Below are 13,844 nucleotides of genomic sequence, written 5' to 3'. Positions count from 1 at the left end.
GGGGACTCTTTAGCACTGAGAAATCTAGACTGTCTGGTGTATTGGTGAGTTAGTGGGTAAGAACCAACCCTGTCCCTCAACTTCTGGTTGGGATATTTCTGTTTATTTCTTTCTTTCTTTTTTTTTTTTTGGTCTTTTCTAGGGCCGCACCTGCAGCATTTGGAGGTTCCCAGGCTAGGGGTCTTATCAGAGCTGTAGCTGCCGGTCTACACCACAGCCACAGCAATGCCAGCCAGATCCGAGCTGCACATGTGACCTATGCCACAGCTCGCAGCAACCCCGGAAACTTAACCTACTGAGTGAGGCTAGGGATCGAACCTGCACCCTCATGGTTCCTAGTCGGATTCATTAACCACTGAGCCATGACGGGAACTCCTGTTTCTATTTATTTCTAATATCAACATATCACTCTGTCGGGACAGGGTTTCTGCTTAGCATGTCCTTAGGAAAAGTAGAGAGCATCTCGCAGCTGTGATTTGGATACTGTGAAGTTAGCCAAAATGTAAAGAGCATGATGAACGTACATGCAAATTAAATCAGAGGCATTCACTATTAATGCCTCTTGCCAATCACATGGTAAAGTGAAACTTAACATCATGTTTCTTTGTTTTGCTTTTTAATGTGACAGCGCAAGGAAACTGGGCTATTCTGGGCTGTGCCTAATAAGAAAGAGAAAGGCATTCTGATGGGGAAGAGGAAATTGTCGGTTTTCTGTGTGTGTTTTCTGTGTGTGTTCCTGAATTACCTGCTGCTTCATGCACCGGTCCTTCAGCTTGGGGATGTGAAGTGCTGTTGATGTCCCTAATTATCATTTCAAAAGCCTGGCTCTAATAAGGCCAGACACAGCATCAGCATCCTGGAAGGCTCTGCACAGCACTAACATTTTGGAGGCTGTGAAATTTGATGAGTGTTTACAGCTAAAGGTCCCCTTTGCTCACACCTCCATCAGTCAGGCAGTCACGGGGCCAGGCACTCTCGGCTCCGTGTTGATGTCATGAGAACACAAGGACCTGTAAACAGCTACCATGGAAAAGGCTTGGACTTGGAGACAAAACAAAAGCATTTCTGATAAGCCTGAGATTACTTTCTATATGGGAAGTGTATAGAAGAGAGAAAAATTAAATGCTGAGGGTTTTAAAATACATAGAGCTGCGCAAAGAGATCAAGTCACTGTACCCTTTTTTCTCCATTTGTTGAAAGAGTCTTCTCATTCATAGGTTATAACCTCTCTTACCACCCGAGCCCCAAGTTATTGTAGCTCTTTGAATAAGCTAGTCAGAGTCTAGACTGCCTGTGTGCCTGCCGCGGCTCAGGGAGGAAGTGATGCCACAATTTCTGGGCTCTAGGTGAGTGAGGACAAGGTTTCTGACAGGTTGAGAGCACAGGGTCTGCACTATACACCAGCGCCTGGGATCTGTCACCACAGAACCCCTCTCTTCATGGCCGGTCCCACGGAGAGCTGCCCCCACCCCGACCCCGAGTGTGCTCTAGCCGCCCCAGCCAGGGCCTACGGGATGCCTGCCTTCTCTGCTGGCATCAGGACAGGGCACATGAGAAGCCTTAAAATTGACAGTGACCGAGGGTTCATTTGCGTGAGTTTTTTTAAAGGACATACCAGAGATGACGTGAAAACGTCTTTTGAATGGAAGCACCCTGAATGTCCCAGAGCAAGGGTTTGGGATACAGTATCTGGATGTAATGGGATGTCACACAACTACCAATAACTTCATTACACAAGCACATGGTAGAAAAGTGTTCACACTTCAGTGTGGTTTACATGGTGACTTTTATGTCACGGATATTTTACACAATTTTTAAAAAAATGTTCACGAATAATTTAAGTGAAAAAAAAATCAGTTACAAAACCCAAGAGAGTAGCTTTTCCTTTTGTAGGTAAAAATGCATCCTAAAGTGGTAACCCTTGTGGTTTCAACATATGGGCAAAGAACATTCTTTTCTCTCCTCTATCTTCTGATTTTTCCTCTAAATGTGGTCATGACATGGAAACCACAGAGGATGCAAATACGCTGTTTGCACAGCTAGGAGGAGCGTGTTCTTCCCCTGGGTTTACTGTTACGACCTTTTCGTTGAGTTTCAGTTCATTCTGCTAATTAGGTAGAAAAACAGTATCCCTGCAGGAGGAAGTATTGGAGAATATGGTAAAATATGGAGCCCGGATTCCATCCGTATAGATGTCTCATCAGGTGAACATGTTGAGCTATTGAACGATGAGACAGCAGAAACATTTCCATGTTGTTTACGTGCTCGGTAGTTTTTCCTATGAGTTTTCTTTCTTTCTTTTTTTTTTTTTTTTTCCAGAATACATTGTAGAAATAAGGAGAAGAGCGGAACTGCTCTGGACATAATATCCCAGAATTTTACCGAGTAGAGACTGGACTCACCCTCTTGGGTGACGGAGCTGTGGACTGAGCTCTCGGTTCGAGCTCTGTTTGAGTGAGAGCGGGGGCTTTGCCTCTGAACTGTCACCGCATCTCTTGGTGTAGGTCTGGTGACTTGGACACTTTAGGGTGTAGTTGATAGAAGGGCTTCTCGGTACGTTCAAGTATATCATCATATCGCTGGTCAATTCAACAGAGATGTAACGGAGCAACTTCTCTGTGCTAAGGACCGTGCTAGATACGCACAAGGTTAAAAGGGGATCCCTTTCCCCAAAGTGCGTGTCACCTTGACTCGATTTAGCAGTAGAGTGTCCCAAAACCATCAAGGAGGAAGCAGGTGAATGGTTTATACAGCCAAAGAAGTTTCCCTGGACAGCTGTCCACCTACCAGGCACCCTCAGATCCATCAGAGCACAGGGCGGGGACAGCCTCTCACAAAGACCGTGCCTAAGTGTGTCCTGCTGCCAAGAAGCTGTTTCCACGTCTCATCTAGTCTCAGCATATTTTCCAGCTGCAGTCAGGGAGCTGCCTCCTTTCCCATCTCAAAGTGTAGACAGTGAAATAGGGCTGGTCACATAGATCTGTTCACGGTTGGTATCCATCTGCAATGCTTTCAAAGATTGTTTTTGAAAACCAAAAAATGGAGAGAATGTGTCAAATGGTGTGTTCTAACATGTTGTCAGGTATGTCATATGGAGAGCCTCCTTGCCTGCCCGCTTGCATCTCTCACAGGCGCTTTATCTTAATAAATCTCTTTCTTGCCTTAAAAAAAAAAAAAAAAAGTATGTCATATGTCTGAGAGAGAGTGGTCTCCAGACCACCCAGCCCTGCCTCAGGGTCCTGGTTCCCTGCCTGCTCCGTGTGCTTTTTGTGTAACTTTCTGTGTCTCCTTTCACCCATCTCCACGAGGAGGTGATACTGAGACTTGTCTCATGGTGGTGTCTGCAAGGATAAGTGAGGTCACGTGTTGGACCTTCTTGGACCAGTGCCTGACCCCGTAAGCTCTCAGTAAATGTAAGCTGGATGGTAAACGTACAGGTGGCAGCGGTAAAACAAAATTTTATATGAAAGAATTCTAATTCCTCTGAATTGAAACATTTGTAGCCGTGAAACGCACAAAATCGCCGTGTTTTACATTGCCGAAGGTCAAGAGGACAAGTGTTCGATCCTTTCCAATGAAAGAGGAAGCCAAGCATACGAAGACTTCGTTGCCGGACTTGGATGGGAGGTAATGCATGTCGTTCAGCACCATTGAAGGACGTGCATCAACTAAACGTTGATGGTCTGAGTTTTTACATTGTTTTTATGTTCACACGTGGCACGGGTAGAGGTCTGAGGTTGAAGAATAAATAGAATTTGACATCTTCTGTTTATTTTCGTACTTTATACACAAACTTTTGTTTCCCCTTAACTTTCGTCTTCATGGTATTTCATTTGCTCTTTTGTCAGAACTGAATAGTCACATGGGCTCCCCCAGCCATAGACTGTTTGCAGTCGGGGAAAATGTGGGCAGGGAAGCAGTGGCTGTGGTCACAGTGTAGAGATTGGAGAAGAAATGAATGACTTTTGGCTGAAGAGTGAAGGGTTGGATGAAGTCAGAAGTTGACTTGGTCGTAGCCATGATGGTTTAGCTATCAGCCTGTTTCCCTTCGGGAAATCCCAGATGGCTGATACGTAAAAATTCTGTTTTTTCTTCACTAAATGACACTCTGGCAGAAAGACGTTTACTCTCTCTCTCTCTCTCCCTCCCTCTCTCTCTCCCTCCCTTCCTCCCTCCCTCCCTCCCTCTCTCTCTCTCTCTCTCTCCCCCCTCCCTCTCCCTCTCCCTCTCTCTCTCCACATTCCCAGCGTCTCAGAGAATTCAGAGGAGTTAAAATGGAGATCAGCACATCTGAAATAATTTCCTTAGTTTTCATTGCTTTGGGTTTCTTGGTTATCTGTGCTGTGCCTAAGTGAGGCTGGCTCTGAGAACTAAGTGTTATTGAAGGGACTGATGCAGCCGTGGGGACAGGCTAAGGGCGCATCAAGGTCAAGACCATATACTTTCCAAAATGTCAAGTAGGTTTTAGTCTAAAAGAGTTACTGCCCTTTCAATAAGTTGTTCTTCTTAGCAGTAAGATAACTCCTTATTTGTCATAGAATACACTTATTAGTTAACGAACATATTTTTAAACAATACGTTTCTTTAACTAGAATTTTAAGAAAAGACCAGACTGTTAATTCACTGTATCTATTGAGTGTATTTGGCACAGAAGGGAATCTTCTATTTATTTTTGTGTTACCACAGGTGCTTTACTGAAAGAATACTAGTTTTTGAAAGCGGAAAAAAAAAAAAAAAATCTGAATCCAAGCCCTGAGAAGTAAACCTTCACGCCATAGCTTGAAAAAGAGTTATGACTCAGAGGCTTTTGGCAGTGGTATAGATGGGAATAACCCTTCTGAAAAGCAGTTTTGGAATGGCTTTTAAATTGGGGAACATTTGTACCCCTTGACTTGAGACATTGCATGGAACACTCCTGGTTTGACCCCACCAGCACTGATGGAGAAAGCAGAAAAAGCCCCAAATCCATCAGTAAGGGAGCTCTGTGTGTGTGTGTGTATACATATACACATACAGATATTTGTGCGCAGGAGGGGATAAGGTAAAAGAAACATGCATCAAACTTTTTTTTTTTTTTTTTTTTTTTTTTTTTGTCTTTTCTAGGGCCGCACCCATGGCATATGGAGGTTCCCAGGCTAGGGGTCGAATCGGAGCTGTAGCTGCCAGCCTACACCACAGCCACAGCAACTCAGGATCCAAGCCTTGTCTGCAGCCTACATCACAGCTCACAGCAGCTTAACCCACTGAGGGAGGCCAGGGATTGAACCCGCAACCTCATGGTTCCTAGTCAGATTTGTTAACCACTGAGCCACAACAGGAACTCTGCATCAAAATTGATAGTGGTTTTCTTCACTTAGTAGGATTTGGGAGCCCTTTTCTTTTTTCTTTTTTTCTTTTTTTCGTTTTTGTAGGACTGCACTTGTGGCATATGAAAATTCCCAGGCTAGCAGTCGAATCGGAGCTGCAGCTGCCAGCGAACACTACAGCCGCAGCAGCAGCAGATCTGAGCCAAGTCCGTGACCTGCATTGCAGCTCAGGGAAACACCGGATCCCCGACCCACTGAACAAGGCCAGGGCTCGAACCCTCATCCTCATGCATACTAGTCAGGTTCTTAACCTGCTGAGCCACAACGGGAACTCCCAGGAGCCCTTTCACTGTTAATGTTTCTCTAATACTTCATTTCGTCTAGCTTTGTGTTACATTTGTTTGTAATCAGGCAGCTCTAAAATTGAAAATACTTATATTTTTTTAAAAAACATCTGCATCCCTGCTTAGTGACCCCCCCTTTTCCTTGCTGTGTCCTGCATCAGGTGGACCTGTCCACGCACTGCGGGTTCATGGGTGGACTTCAGCGCAATGGCACCACAGGCCAGACGGCCCCCTACTATGCCACCTCAACCGTGGAAGTGATTTTCCATGTCTCAACTCGGATGCCATCAGACTCAGATGACTCTCTCACCAAAAAGGTAAGGGCTTCCTTGGCGCCCGTGCTTGGCCACCCTGGTATGAAGGCGTGGCTTTCCCGGGGGCCTCCCGGAGGCCAGGGTGCGACATACAGAGACTGGCTTCCCCTGGGTGCAGCCTTGGGGTCACTCTCTTCTCAAGACACTTGGAGTCACTCCGAAATATCCAGATTGGCACACACTAGATAAAGAAATATACAGAAAGTAATCAATCATTTGAGTCTTAAATCCTGAGATAAAGATCTAGGAAAAAGGGAGTAGAAGTGAATTCAATTAGTATCCATGAGAATGCGAGTTCAATCCCTGGCCTTGCTCAGTGGGTCGGGGATCTGGTGTTGCCATGAGCTGTGGTGTAGGTTGCAGACGCTGCTCAGATCCTAAGTTGCTGTAGCTGTGGCATAGGCTGGCAGCCGTAGCTCCAGTTTGACCCCTGGCCTGGGAACTTCCATATGCCTTGGGTGCAGCCCAAAAATTTAAAAAAAAATTAAAAAGATTTAGGAAAAGGAAGGGCCTTAAATGTTGTTAATGGTGGATCTTCCCTCACATGACAGTTAACTGTGAGAAAGTGACATTGATGGCCTCTTGGGTTGGCCAGGGTTGTCAGACGTAATGACCCCGTAGGGATGGGGTCTGACGATGTAGGTACCTCCCAGGCCTGCAGTGGAGCAGCTTGGCCAACGACTCCCCAAGGCCCCACCTGTCTTCTGTCCACGTGGGGTGGGGGCTGGGTGTCTAGCATGGGGGCAGTAGCCAGGGTTCAGGTGTGTATCCAGGTGCTTCACCACCCCGGGCCTCAGTTTTTCCATCTATTAAATGAGATTAAACACACAGCACATATCCCAGGGCTGCTGTGAAGCACGTGGATAACGCCTATAAATTTGCTTAGCGGGAGCTGGTAAGGTCTCCGCCCAGCAGCCCTCGTCATGGCTCCACGGGCTGCTGAACTCTTTCCTCCCGCCTGTCAGGCAGGTGACTGGCACTGGCCACAGGGCCTCGGGGCACCTGCCTTGTCCTTTCCTCTGCGGTTCTGCTTGTCATGGCAGCCGCAGGTGTCTGGACCACGGCAGGCAGCAGCGCTCATGGGCCCTCAGCAGTCAGGTCAGGCCACGATGACCAGACCTCTCCCACAGTGGCTGGGGGTCTTGGGGGTGCAGAGCACAGCCAGCTTGCCCTCCGTGGCCCTCTGCTGGCTCCTGCGGGCACCAGGAGCTGCCTCCACATCTTAGGTTTTGGTGGCTCTGGTCTAGTGAAGGGACCCTGCCTGAATACCCAGACCCTAGGCGGACTGAAGCCTTTTTATTTGCTGAACCTTGTAAATCACTGCCACTCTGCAAACATGTCACCATAGTCTATGATTTTTCTTATGACCAAGAACTGCATTGTTAAGAGATAGCTTCATGTTTAAAATATTTTTAAAAAGTTATTTCCTAGGTAAGATTGTCTCTTTTATTTTTGGAGAAACGACATCATGTTTTCTTGCTGCAACCCCATGTTGTAAATTGCTGTTCCGAGGCTTGGCCTGGTTGAAAGCTTCCCTACCGTAATAATCAAAATTCAGCTGATACCTTTTGCAGCTCCGAGATTTAGCATCATTAGTGACAAACTCTCTCTATCAGGTGTCTCACAGCAAGACTCAAAATCAGTCACAGTAACAGCAGCCCGCAGTTCCTTGTCTTATTTTGACTAAATTGTCCCTAACAGCTTAAAAATGAGCTGCAAAATCCTCAAGTGATTCATGCTCTCCTCTGCCCCTGTCATGGGGGCACTTTTTCAGCCCTGCAATCTGCTTGCAACCTCACACTGAACTCTTGATCCTTCACTGCAGAAATTTGTTAGCTCCAGCTAGATTAGATTTTTCACAGCTAATCTAACTGCTGTAGGGCTTTGCAGAGTGGGGACAGGGCTGTGCTATTGGATTTGTCCAATTCATTTGACTCCAGGACTATAATTGCACTTATGTCTTACAAGGCTTTTATAGCCTCGGGCTGGCCAGCCACATAAAAAACAAATTGGCAGTGATACAGCGCGAGTGGAAGGGATGAAAGGCCCACATTATCAGTCTCCAGGCAGCACTGTTCTGGCAGGAAGTTTCTTGGTTAATTGACAAATAAAACTTAGATTTTAGGATGGGCACACTGTCAGCCGAACAATGGAGATGTCAGGCCTGACTGTTACTTAGTAAAAGTAGCAGCCGGGCCCACTGAGGAGCAGGAATTCTTCAATCAAACAGACGACTCCTTCTGGAGCCAGCTGGCGATGTAATGCAATTAGTCGGGAAAGGAGGTCAGCCTATTAGGTGTGTACCATGGCCAGTGTCACCAGTGCCGGCCGCCTGGCAGCAGCGGGCTGCCTGTCCGAGGCGGAGGGACGTCCAGGCTCCGTCAGGACGGAGAGGGGCAGGATGTGGATTGAGTTCTCGAGGCTCAGACCCCAGCGTTGGCGCTGAGCCTCTCGAGCAGTGGAAGCGGTAGCTGGCATAAAGGGAATTAACACTCCTCCTGGGTCACGCACGACTCAGAGCAAGTGGAGTTTCGTGGGTGACGGCCTGTCACCCAGATTCTCCCAAACTCACAAGACGACATCCCTGTAATGAAATCCCCTTTAAATCGAGCAATACCTTGAAGCTTGTGGAGTGTTCCCTCATGTTCTAGCGCGGCTGACAATCTGGCCAGATTAATTCTATTGCTGTGACCTCCTCCTGTTCTTGGTGTGGGCAGAGAGGGTGTGAACTTGGTCTTGACTCCAGATTTATCACCCATCGGTGCTGTGGCCTCAGCTCTCAAGTTTTGTGCGTTGGCTAAATAATCTGTGCCGTGTGCAGAGGCCAGAGGGCCGAGCCCTTGCAGGCATCTTTCTGCTGATGCAGATGGAGTTGTTTCCACCTATAGAATCGCCAAGCAAGGAGGGCGGGTCTGTTAGCGTCCCCTGCTGACCCTGAGGATACAGTTGCCAACAGAATTAGGAGAACTTCTTAGGTTCTGTGATGAGGAACCTAATCTAGGAGAGCGAGGCTAACTGTGGACCTCCAGTAATGAGCGTGCGCCCTCAGAACCAACGCCGTGCCTCACTCGTCTGGGTGGAAGGAGCTGCACGGGTCCTGGGGTGCTGGCCTCTGGCTGGTCAGTAGCTGTGCTGGTCCCAGTCAGAAGTCCGGGCCACCACTGTGTCCACCCAGAAGGTTGGCTTTCTCTGCTGGGTGACAGCTCTTGGTTTTACCTGCTGCCACTCCAGAATCTTCCTGAAGTTTCCACTTGAAACTCCTCCTGTTTCCCTCAAAAGTGTGCCTTTATTGTGTTGCTTTTAAGCTGCCACCACATTTTTCAGTCCAGAAGGTTTGAATTTCAGGAGTGTGTCATGAGATCTTTGCATCATTTATTGAAAAGGAAAAAGACAAGAAAGAAACATGGAAATAGGGACATAGAGAGCTGCCTAGGATTACTGTGAAGACCCAGAGTCTTTTTTTTTTTTTTTCCAACTATTAATGTACTGGACTGGCTGCACCTTTTGCCTGCTACTCTTTTAGTCTTTACACATAGGAGGGGAGGAAAAGGGGGAAAAAACGTGTACGGGTGACTTTACGTTAAGAAAGTCGTAAGCACCATTGACTTTTTCTGCATCTTTGTGCCTTGTGCTCGGCACCCGAGGCAAGGTGTGTGCCAGAGCCCATCTTCAGCCACAGCTCCCAGAGGGGCCGCCTAAACCCGCACCGCTCCTCACTGAGGTACGGGGGTGCGGGTTGCAAGTCTCTTATGAGGCGTCCCCAGGAGAGTGAGGGAGGGAGGAATAAGCAGAGACTGCAGCCAGCCAGCCTCCTGTGATCTTGTAAATGGACCTGCTGGGGTCTCCTTGAGTTTTTTCCTTCATGGTCAGAGAGTCTACAAAGAAATCATATTTATATTAACATGATTTCAGAGCATCCTTTTTTATTCGCTGAGATAAAACTAAAACTTTAGCTTGGACACATCTCTGTTTTCTTAAAGTGCTTCTGAATTTAGTGATTTTGAAGGTTCACCTGTTACATAAATTAGGAAGCAAGACACGCTTTCACTTGGCGGTGGACAGCCTCCTTCTGCAGGCGGGCAGGGCCAGAGCCTCACACTCAGGCACCAGAGGGCCTTCACCAGTCAGCCTGCGTCTGGGGTTTTAGGGCCTCAGTGTCAGCCTGCACTTGGCCTTGGTCATCGAGTTTGCTCCCATCAACTCTCAGGCCTCCTCAGATGACACGTGTGTGCTTTCTCCAGCCCAGGACGCGTGGTTGTGGGGCAGAACTTCCTCCGGGTGCTCTTGTCTGACCGCACTTGATTCTGAAGGATGCCTGCAGGGTCCCTTCCCCGGAGGCATGGGAAGGCCTCCCAGAGAGTCAGGTCTTGGACCCTGTGACCTCATGTGTAGAGGGCAACAGGCAGGAGGCTGAGGAGTGGAGCTGGGGCAGGACAGTTGCCTGAGAGCAGCATCGATGGCCGTGGGCAGGGGAGGTGGCCTGGATCAGCCACCCCAGCTCAGCTCCCGCGACCCGCTCTGCCTCCAGCTACTCCCCCACCATGGGTGGGAGTGCCTTGCCCTCCCGAGCCCCGTCCCCTCCTTGTTAGGTAACATAAAGACACGGGACCTAACTCGGAGTTAGTGGAAAGATTAAAGGAAATGTACGTGTGAACAGACCTCTTATAGGGCAAGGCACTCTGTAAATGCTAGGTACTAGCGCTAGGTATTCGTTTCTTTGTAAATTTGTGGTAACATTTGTTCATTTCTTAAACACAGATAATTTTACACATGCCTTTTCTTAAAGGATTGTCACAAGTCCAGTTCTTATACATTCAGCAATGATTGCGTTATCATGGCTTCTGTTCTCTGATACTCATCTTTTTTTCTTAATAACCATTGAACTAAGAGTCTTATGAAGCTCTATTGTGATATGGAACAAAAGACTCTTACTGTCAATTGTGTAAAAACACGCTCAGCAATATAAAGCATAAGGCTTTGATGCAGGAGTAAAATTCAATTAAAAGAAAAAAAAACAAAAAAAACCCTGGAAAAGGTCTTTTTCCCACCCAGTGGCAGTGTACCTGCGATGCCTAAGAGGCACTCTTAGTCCCAGTGTGTTTCGTCGACAGGGCCCTGGGTTTTCGTGCACTCGTGCTTTTTTAAAATCTTCACGGAAGGCATCAGTATTGTAGCCTTTTTTTGGTGGTGAATTATTTTTGCCTCTGAGAATCATCATTCAATTTGTAAGCCACGACCCCTCATAAACTGCTGTTATCACTCTGATTAATAAAGAGCCAATTTGCCGTTGCAGCTCCGTCACCTGGGGAATGACGAGGTCCACATCGTCTGGTCTGAACACTCCAGGGACTACCGCAGGGGGATTATCCCCACCGCCTTTGGAGACGTTTCAATCATCATCTACCCCATGAAGAATCACATGTTCTTTATCGCGATAACCAAGAAACCCGAGGTATGTCTTCACCGTGTCATTCCTCTGGCGCGTACAGCATTTGCCAGGTGATTCACTGCTGTGAAAAACAGTGATTAAATACATTAAAGCGGACACTGTGCATTTATCTGAATTGCACGTGCTACATAGGAATTCAATATCAATTGGGGGAGTTCCCGTCGTGGTGTGGCAGAAACGAATCCGACTAGGAACCATGAGGTTGCAGGTTCGATCCCTGGCCTCCATCAGTGGGATCAGGATCTGGCATTGCCGTGAGCTGTGGTGTAGGCCGGCGGCTACAGCTCTGATTAGACCCCTAGCCTGGGACCCTCCATATGCCGTGGGAACGGCCCTAGAAAAGGCAAAAAGACAAAAAAAAAAAAAAAAAAAATATATATATATATATATATATGTGTGTGTGTGTGTGTATGTGTGTGTGTGTGTGTATGTATATATATATATATATCGGGATTTTCAAAGACTCATCATAAGCACAGAGTTCTGTATTTTATTCCTGAGCATCTTTGACGTTTATCTTACAGAGACATTGATGGTTTGTAAAATGTTTTTAATTTTTCAAACTTTGTCATTAAGAAAAACATTAAGACTTGGGGCATTGTTGATTAACGTTAATAAGAGCTGAATGGGCCCACTTCGCATCTAGCACTTTGGGGGTGGCTGTGGGTCTGGGGTCCAGCCTTGCCTGACCACCGCTAATGGGGAGTCAGTCTTGGAGAGGCAGCTCCAAGGCCCAGCCCGTGTGGGGGTCTCTAGCGACAGAAGCCCCTGCCACAGTCAGCACAGCGCTCTCTTGGTACTGACCTCGCAACCCAGTGCTCGTGCACGGGCATGGGGGTTGGCCTTCCGTTTCCGTCCTTGCTGTGCCTTTGGTGACAGCCCACAGTGCTTCATACAGTGACCTGTTTTTGTTTTGGAATTCATAAGCCTTTCCTTTTCAGTTTTTTAATTAAACATTTTTTGTATATTAAGTCTCAAAAAATGACTTGTGTGTTTCGGCTTGATATTAAATACAGCCCTCATGTATTCCAAAGTGTCCTCCTGAAGAAGCTGAAAGTTACCATTCTACATACTCCCTAGTTTTAAGCTTTAAAATAAGAGGTAAAGATTTCCTGGGATTTATAACCTAAGGTGTTAAAGTGAGGATTGAAGGAGCTAAGAAATGCAAGGTGTTTCAAACAGTGCCCGGTCCAGAGGAAAGGCTGTTTAAGTGTTAACTTATGATTTTTCTTGCTGTTATTATTTCATTGTAGTTACCTCCATGAAAATACAATAAATAATGACAATGTGGGTCAACTCCTGAACTTAGAACCAAGTCCCCCTATGTCTGATGAAAAGCCTGACATAAAGGGGACCTTCTTTTCTAGGGAGCAAAGATGCCAGAAGTTCTTCATGTTAAATATTTGTGTTTTCTTTGATTCAAGTCTCTGTGCATGTGATGTTTTCGCTTTTGTGTAAGAAAATGGCTCTTCATGCTAATAGTGTTTGTATCCATGAAGATTAATTTCAAGAATTAAACTGAAAAACGTAATATTAGACAATTAATAAATTTAGTATCCCGTAGCTTTCAAAACTAGAAAATGTGTTTCCTTAATATTTAGTATGGATTACCTGACTTTATTAGTTCATTTTCACCACCGCTTTCTAAAATGTCATTTCATGTCCTAAAAATGTCACCTTTATTTTTATAGTAAATGAAGAACGTAAAGCGTGTTTCACTTGGCTTTGTAGCGCCAAAGTGATTTTTTTTCAAAAAAGATGTACTTCATGAAAACGAGTATCAACACCCCTTTCAAAATTTCTTTTAAAAAATGAGTAAGTTTTATAAGTTTGGCCATCAGTCCTGGCAAGATGAATTGCACAGCTCGCTGTCTCAATATTTCAATTCACAAAGCCTGAAGGGAAGAAGAGAATAATGGCCAAAGGGAAATTTAGTGTTAGCCCCACATTTAAAGTACAAACCATTACAACGTAATAAAATTAATCCAGACATTTCCAGGGCAAGTGTGGCTGACCTTTTCTTCACCAACCACTGACCCCAGGGTGAATGCAAGAGGCTTGTGGAGGGAAAGTCTGTTTGTTTGGCTTCTGTCCCTGGTATTTAAATTGCATTCCCTAATCAAATGAAAAGGCCGTCCTCTCTATCAGGTTACAGAATCCATGGCAACATTTGGCCTTTTATATCCATAATGTTAGCCTTTTTGTTTGCGTCTAAGTCGAGACACCTGGAGCGATGTTAACATTAACCGATTTAGCATTAATAGCTTCATTATATAAGAATTTCTGATCAGATAGCTGTTACTTTTGTTATATTGCTTCAGCTTGTATTGTTGTCATTTTTTATCTCCCTGCTTGGCAACCAGGCAATGATTTGCAAATTTTTTTTGTCTTGATTAATTAAGCAATATAATTATCAGTAACCATGATGCAG

The 13,844-nt window shown here is 46.0% G+C and overlaps 1 protein-coding gene across 10 annotated transcripts in view; it reads left to right on the top strand.

Annotated features, from left to right (window-relative positions):
* Positions 1-13,844, top strand: part of RALGAPA2 (Ral GTPase activating protein catalytic alpha subunit 2) — a 271,136-nt gene that overhangs the window by 174,804 nt on the left and 82,488 nt on the right. For all 10 annotated transcript variants that reach the window (XR_002340063.1, XM_021078026.1, XM_021078030.1 and 7 more), the window contains 3 exons: positions 3,504-3,627; positions 5,812-5,967; positions 11,258-11,416. Coding sequence is in view for 9 of the 10 variants with exons in the window: in XM_021078026.1 (XP_020933685.1) it covers positions 3,504-3,627; positions 5,812-5,967; positions 11,258-11,416 (439 nt within the window). In the remaining variant the exon portion in view is untranslated. The remainder of the gene's footprint in view (positions 1-3,503; positions 3,628-5,811; positions 5,968-11,257; positions 11,417-13,844) is intronic.

Source organism: Sus scrofa, chromosome 17 (genome assembly GCF_000003025.6).
Source record: "Sus scrofa isolate TJ Tabasco breed Duroc chromosome 17, Sscrofa11.1, whole genome shotgun sequence".
Taxonomy (NCBI): domain Eukaryota; kingdom Metazoa; phylum Chordata; class Mammalia; order Artiodactyla; family Suidae; genus Sus; species Sus scrofa.
This window is presented reverse-complemented; position numbering and strand designations above follow the sequence as displayed.